This window comes from Lathyrus oleraceus, chromosome 2 (assembly GCF_024323335.1).
Source record: "Lathyrus oleraceus cultivar Zhongwan6 chromosome 2, CAAS_Psat_ZW6_1.0, whole genome shotgun sequence".
Taxonomy (NCBI): Eukaryota; Viridiplantae; Streptophyta; class Magnoliopsida; order Fabales; family Fabaceae; genus Lathyrus; species Lathyrus oleraceus.
In genome coordinates this window covers 9951492-9959301 of record NC_066580.1, presented here as the reverse complement: position 1 = coordinate 9959301, position 7810 = coordinate 9951492, and the positions used below count along the sequence as shown (strand labels likewise).

At 34.7% G+C, this 7810-nt stretch overlaps 1 protein-coding gene across 1 annotated transcript; it reads left to right on the top strand.

The window, feature by feature from the left end:
* The first annotated feature begins 3398 nt into the window (after nt 1-3398).
* LOC127117617 (probable WRKY transcription factor 20) lies at nt 3399-7371 on the top strand. Its single transcript, XM_051047690.1, has 5 exons — nt 3399-3765; nt 5101-5265; nt 5382-5992; nt 6077-6235; nt 6547-7371. Exons 1-5 carry the CDS (start codon nt 3550-3552, stop codon nt 7028-7030), a joined length of 1635 nt encoding a protein of 544 aa, XP_050903647.1. The 5' UTR covers nt 3399-3549; the 3' UTR covers nt 7031-7371.
* Nucleotides 7372-7810: the final 439 nt, after the last annotated feature.

Sequence of the window (7810 nt, the reverse complement as noted above, 5' to 3'; positions counted from 1 at the left end):
GTCCGAAAGGCCTCTAACGATGAAAAACGCAGAAAATTGTGCATTCTGTCCGTCACAATTGCGAGCCTTTTTTTATGTTTCTCGGTCGAAATCGTTTTGCTCATAACTTTTGATCCGTAAGTCCAAATCGAGTGCCGTTTGAAGCGTTGGATATCTGAAGCAGAGGATTATAATTTTGTTTCAGGAATAAAATAATTTTGGAGATTATTTCATGGACGTTTTTGGGGTTGAAGAAGATGAAAATTATGTCGGAAAATTTAGAAAACCACAATTTTTTAGTAACGCCTTCGTGCACGATTTTGATCATAACTTTCAACTCGTGAATCATTTTGGGTTGGGGTTTAAAGCATTAAAAAGGTGACTCTAAGAGATATAATATGATGGTGATAAGTGAATTGATTGATTATTATTCCTATGCCTACTATGTTGGTGAAGTTTTTGGTTCTTACGTTCGGTCAATGAATTGTTGACATATCCCGACGATTTTGGTCATAACTTTCATTTCGTAAGTCTGATTTTGATGGTGTTTGAAGCGTTAGAAAGCTAACGCTCATACCTAAAACATGGCAGTGATTGTTGATATGTTTTAATAATATTCACATGCCTACTGTATTGATAAATATATTGGTTTATACGTTTGGTTGATGAATCGTTGCATTGTTGTAATATCATTGTGTGATAATTATGTTATTATGTCGATGATGTTAAGATGTTGATGAGTTGTTGTTATTTGTTGATATTATTCATGTGGTAACATGAATTGGTTGTTGCATGATGAATGGTGTGATGCATAAATGATGAGATGTGTGTGGGGATCCTTTAAGTGAACCTTATTGTGTTAATGCATGTTATTTGAGAGTCATGCATCTTGGTGTACGGGCTTCGGTCCAATTTTGGTGAGCCTCGATTCTATGGTGATGGATCGGATGCGAGTAGTTAATTCTTATTATGAGGGATTAGTGAAGCGTTACATATGTTGATGGTAACGATTTTTGGTGAGCCTCGATCCCATGGTGATGGATCGGGTGCGGGTAGCTAATTCCTATTATGGGGGATTAGTGAAGCGTTACCTATGGTGATGGTAGTGATTTTGGTGTGCTCCGGTTCCAAGAGGGAATCGATCCTATGGTGGGGATCATGGAGTGAGATGAACCTGAGTGTTCATTTTGGTACCATGTGCATGTTGAGTCAGTGTTGAGTACATTGCATAAGTGTTGCATTTGTATTGATTATTGTTGATGTGTTGTTGGATGAGATGTTGTTGCATATGATGTTAATGATAATTGAGATATGGATTTGCATGATGTTGATTATGATTTGGATGTAAGAATGTGATATATTGTTGTGCATGATTATGTAGATGTTGTACTATATTCTTCATTCTATATCATTATTATTGAAATGAATTCTCACCCCTTCTGTTTGAATGTTGCCTTTACATGGGCATCGTGCAGATACTCAAGAGTAGTATTGCTGAAGTAAGTGGAAGGTAGCTCTTGGATTACTTCTTTATTTTGTCGCTTTTACTAGTGGTACCTTGCTCTGATCATGTAACATCGGGTTGAGTTAAACGCTTACATTATTCCTTATGTTTGATCATGTTGAAGTCATAAGACTAATTTTATTGTTGAGAATTCTTAAGATGTTGAGTTGATTGATTAGAACTATCTTATTTTGTTATTGCAATTGAAGTTGAGAGTAGATGTTATTACTTGTTTTATCTTCCATAATTGTGATGATAATTCCGCTGCAATGATACTTAAAAATGGAAGTGAACATGCAGTGATAAGTTATGAATGTCTTATTTTGTGAATATATAATACCGATCAGATGAGAAGGATGTCGTGTAAACATCCCAGGTATGATTCACATAAGTAGGATGTCGTGTAAACATCCCAGGTATGATTCACATAAGTAGGATGTCGTGTAAACACCCTTATTACAAATGTGTGTATTGAAATTTACTGTTGAAACCCGTGTTACGGAGCAGGTCATATGTGTTATGAATGTGTGGCACCCTACGTGGTTTTATTTTATATTTAATTTATGCGATAAATTATGTGTGGGGTTTAGGGTGTTACAAATATTGGTGCAACACATTTGTTTATATCTTTTAATTTTAATTCTAAGTTGAGTTTGGTAGTCTTTGCTATGAGTGATAGCATGGTCATTGATACCCTCACCAATGGTTCGGTGACTACTTCGTCAGTTTGTTTGAATTGCCCGCTAACCATTTATGGTAGAGAGTTTAAAGTTGACTTGATATGTTTGCCTTTGAGTTGACTCAATGTTATTTTGGGGATGAACTGGTTGGAGTTCAACCGCGTTAATATAAATTTCTTCGATAAGACTGTGATGTTTTTCGAACCCGAAAAGAGTACAAATTTGAGATTCTTGTCTGCGCGTCAGATAGAGATGTCCTTGAGAGGAGACGATCAAATGCTCATGATGTTTGCTTCCTTGAGAGTGGACAACGAGCCTGCGACTGTTGAGCTGCATGTTGTGAGTGTGTTCTCTGATGTTTTCCCCAAGGATATTACTAATTTTCCGTTGGAGCGAGAAATTGAGTTCACCATAAATTTAGCACTTGATACTAGTCTTACGTTGATGACAACATATCATATGTCTGCTTTAGAATTGAGTGAACTGAAGAAATAATTAAAGAATTTTAATATATATATTAAAACATATTCTTTTAATATTAATTATACTTTTAATAAATAACAAATAACTCTCTCTCCACATAATAAATTTATCTATAAATTTAATATTATAATTATTTTTCATATTCTTTAAAATATAATATATCATATTTCCTTATATTTATCCATCATTTTATATTAGAGATCTAAGATATTTAAACTCCTTAACTTAAGAAATGATTTACTCTCTAACCTTCACCTTTATCTCAAAAATATTTCTTCTTTCATTGAACTAACATTCTATATACTACCTCTTAATTCTACTTAAACAATAACCATACATTTCTAAAATTCCTCTCTAAATCTTCGATATCTCATCAAAAAAAAACATGCAGCTCTCTCAAATATCTATCTTAATATCTCAAAATTAAAATTTTAATTTATAAAAAATAAATTTAAAAAACTTAATATTTTTTTATTAAAATCATTTTTCAAAATTAAAAAATAATCTACATTTTAGAAGTAAAATAAACTGCACTTAAATAAGATTCAAAACTGACGCTCTTATGATATTTATGCACAATTATTGTCTGTTAACTCAATATATTCATCATATATTTAAGCTAGGAGCTAATATTAACCTAGAAATTACAGTAAATAAATTTCAATGATTAATACTAATAATGTACTAATTATTTTTCGGTTGGAAATAGTTGCTGAGAAGGAACCAAAAAAAATGTTTAAATTGAGAAAGCAATGACACAGAACAGAACATTGAGATAGATATTTGAGAGAGAGATTCTTCTAACGCTTCAAGTCAAACTTGAAATGAACTTGAAATGACCTTTATGCCCCTCTCCTTTTCTCTTCCTCCGACTTAACTCTCGGTAACACCACCACCGTCGCAATGGATGCTGCCACCACCGACTCCGGCGAATCCAACTCGAGTTCGGAGCTCCCGGTCGAAGCGAATCGAACAGTGTCGGGTCTCAATTCGATGGCGAGGTACAAGCTTTTGTCTCCGGCGAAGCTTCCGATCTCGAGGTCGCCTTGCATCACAATACCTCCGGGGCTTAGTCCGACGTCATTATTGGAGTCGCCGGTTCTTCTTTCGAACATGAAGGTGAGTTTTTTCTTTTGCTTCTTCTTTGCCTCCAAATTGAAGTGTCTGGTGAGGGTAAAATAGTAAAAAAAATGTAGTTTGAAGGAGATTTTTTTCAAATGGTGTTACGTTTTCTGTTGAAAAATTTGAAAGTTAAAAAAATCAATTATAGGTAATAATCACTTATTATAATTGGCTTATTAAGAATTTGTTCTTTTCACTGTTAATTTTTCATGCAATTTCTCAGAGGCCAAAATTTGCATATCTGGCTGGTGTGGCTGTGAGTGGCCACAAATTTTATCTTTTTGAAAGGAATATTTGATGACTTAAGATTACTAGATTTGAATGCTGATGAGCTGAAAATTCCAAATATAATAAAGTTATAGATTCTTATATGCTTATTGTTTAATCTCGTGGCAAAATGGTGGATTTTTAATCTTTAAAAATGTTTTTTTTTCTTGTATGATCCTTCATTTATGTATGAGTTGGTTAGGTTTTGATGCTTGTGCTTATAGAATTTTGTATTGGCTGCTTTATGCTCAAACGACTTTAGCTGGTTGAGGATCACATGACATTCTTCCCGGGCCGGGCCGTCTTTTTGAGGGTCTACATGGCGGGGTAACGCACAGAGTCCAAAAATTTGACACGTTTTGAAGCTGTGGCTAAGAAATGACTCATAAAATATTTGTCACTGTTAAACCATGATAAAATAGAACCTCTATTTGATTTGTCATGCTTAAACTGTGGTTAATCTATAGAGGGCCTTCGAAAACTTAAGACGACCCTGCATTCTTTTTTTATTATTTTATTATCAGTGTTGTTTTTTCACGTAATGAATCAATCTTCATATTGATTGGTTCTTGTCCTTTTTTATATTTAACGGTGTAGCTGAGTGCACAGAAAAGTGTTATTGGTTTGTACTGCACTATGTGGGACAGATGAATCAATGCTTTGCCAATGATTAATGGATTGATTTTAGTTGTGTGCTGAGAGAATATAGGACATGATTTTCTAGAAGAATCTAGTTGTTAATGGCCTCAACGACGGTCTTAATTTGTTTAGAATTCTGTGCGAAATTCATATTGGAGCGACTTTTCTAAGATATGATTGATTATATAAGTAACTACTAGCTTCCACAGTTCCACGTATTATAGTGAACTATGCTACCTTTATCAGGTTATTTTGGTTTCTCTGATGATTTTGTATGTGTTTATTTATCTGAGAAATAAAATTGTTTCAGTGTATCGATCTTTTTGTGTATTTGAATTAAAAGATTTTTCGATTGATTCATCTGTCGTTGCACGTAGTTACGCAGAGGATTGTAGTTTAAGTGTTACTTGTATCATTACTTTGCAGGTGGAGCCATCGCCGACTACCGGGTCCTTTCTTCAAGCTTTACATTGTTCTATGGCTTCTCCTGGTTCTGCTACATTTTCTGTAACCTCTGCTTGCTTCAATACCAGCGCTGCTAATGGCAGAAAATCAAGTTTCTTTGAGTTTAAACCACATGATAGAAATATGGTAATTGATATTATTAACGTTTTAATGGAAACAAATTGTTATTGTGTTTTAGTTTATATTGTTTTGAAGATTACTAACTGCTTAGCACTTATCGGATGCTATTCACTCATGTTAAGGTTCCTGCAGACTTCAACAATGACTTAAGCGAACAATCTACTCAAGTAGAAGGTCAAGAAAAAGTTCAATCGTTTCGTTCCTCACCGTTAAATGAAAATGAGATAGAAGATCAATCTAATGAATTAAGCCTATCATCACCTGTTCAAATGGTTAGTTCCGGCACTTGTGCTCCCGTTGATGTCAATTCGAATGAACTTAACCTCAAAGGCAACACAGCTAATGGCCCTCAATCGTTTAACGATGGATACAATTGGCGAAAGTATGGACAAAAACATGTTAAAGGAAGTGAATTTCCCCGCAGCTATTACAAATGTACGCATCCTAACTGTGAAGTGAAAAAACTTTTCGAATGCTCTCATGACGGTCAAATCACCGAGATTATTTATAAAGGAACACATGATCATCCTAAACCTCAACCAAGCAACCGATACTCGGCTGGTTCTGTTATGTCTACGCAAGGAGAGAGGTCCGGTAATAGGATAGACAAAGCATCTAATAGTCCAGAGCAATCACCTGTAGCAACAAATGATCTTAGTCTAGACGGTGCTAGATTTGCGTCAACTAGGATAAATGACGAGGTTGATGACGATGATCCCTTCTCCAAGCGAAGGTATGATTACTAAGGGCAGTTAAGGTTTAGGTTTTCTTCAGAATGTGTGCTTGCTTACTAACCATGTTGTATTTTATTGAGCAGAAAAATGGAACTTGGAAATGCTGAAATCATTCCTATTGTTAAGCCTATCCGAGAGCCGCGAGTTGTTGTACAGACCATGAGCGAAGTTGATATATTGGACGATGGATACCGCTGGCGTAAATATGGACAGAAGGTGGTGAGGGGTAATCCTAACCCAAGGTATCTCTTGTTTCATTCTTTAGTGACATCGATGGATACAACACGCCATATGTGACTAACGTGTTTATGATTTTAACTTCTTCGTGCTGACAATGACAAAGTGCATGTTTAAATTCTCGGTGAGCTTGATAGAATCACGGCGAGCCAATTTGATTTTGCAAAAACCATACATTGGAGCTTCAGCAAAATCATGGCCCCCCCCGGAATTTCATCAAACGCAACATGATTCAAAACATGCATTAAAAACGTTGTACTTTGTTACATATTCCTTGTTTATTGTGTACTATCTTACTATCATTTTTATTATGCAGGAGTTATTACAAATGTACAAATGCGGGTTGCCCCGTGAGAAAACACGTGGAGAGGGCTTCGCATGATCCGAAAGCTGTAATAACAACATACGAAGGTAAACACAATCACGATGTACCTGCGGCGAGGAATAGCAGCCATGACATGTCAAGACACGCAGCTTCAATTGAAACGAAAAGGATAAAGTTGGAAGAAAGTGATACTATTAGTCTTAACCTTGGGATGGGAATCAACTCAGCAACTGAAAATAGATCGATTGGCCAAAGGCAGATGCTGCTCTCCGAATTCGGTAATAACAGTCAAACTCAAACAAGCAATTCCAATTTCAAGTTTGTTCATACTACATCGGTTCCGGTATACTATGGTGTTCTAAACAACGGTTCAAATCCATTTGGTTCTAGAGAAAATAGGAACGATGGTTCGTCTTTGAACCGTTCCGCGTATCCTTGCACGCAGAACATGGGAAGAGTACTAATGGGGCCATGAAGTTTATTATTATACAATACTAAATTTCAAATAAAAATTATGAGTAGCATTTTGTTGTTTTTTTTGGCGGGTATATAGCTTCAAAGGTAAAAAAAAACTCATTTTCTGTAAGGAAATGAAGATAGTTTGTGTTGTTTATATAAAGATTTGAGAGTTGATGTATGTATAGCAGTAGTATCGATAGTTTTTCAGGTTGAATTCAAAATCAATTGTTGTTTGTAATTGTATAATTATAATTATCATTATTATTATTATTGTATCCAAATTCTTCTGTACAAATTTGAAGCTGCTTCTTCAAAAACCTTGTAGTAGTGCTGATATGAAAGTTCACATTGAAGAAAGTAAGAATTGAAAAGTTAGGATTAATTTACTAAATTTTGTCGTATCAAAATAGATTTTTTTATAATATAGTTGGATATTATGTGTACACTTGTTATTCTTATTTCCATAAATGACAAATGAAATTCTTTCAGCAGGGAGCATTATTTCCGTAAATGACAAATGAAATTCTTTCAGCAGGGAGCATTAAAAGAGACAGACAAATGTGACAGTTGTGTTGGCAATTGTGCTGTGTTTGCTGTTTTTAGAGAACACGACAGAAAGAACAATTTTTGGATATTCCTAGTCCAACAGAAAAACACATACTTACCTCTCTTATAAAAATATATTCCCTCCGTTTCTTTTTAAGTGTCAAATTTTGATTTTTTACACATATCAAGAAAGCTAATTATTATTGTTAATTTTTAAACAATAATTCTCATTTTACATATAATACACTTA

Excerpts from the sequence above, each read along its gene's own strand:
- LOC127117617 (XM_051047690.1), top strand. The coding sequence starts at position 3,550 with ATGGATGCTGCCACCACCGACTCCGGCGAATCCAACTCGAGTTCGGAG. Across the intron at positions 3,766-5,100 it reads TTCTTCTTTCGAACATGAAG|GTGGAGCCATCGCCGACTAC; the intron begins GTGAGTTTTTTC and ends ATTACTTTGCAG. Across the intron at positions 6,236-6,546 it reads AGGGGTAATCCTAACCCAAG|GAGTTATTACAAATGTACAA; the intron begins GTATCTCTTGTT and ends TTTATTATGCAG.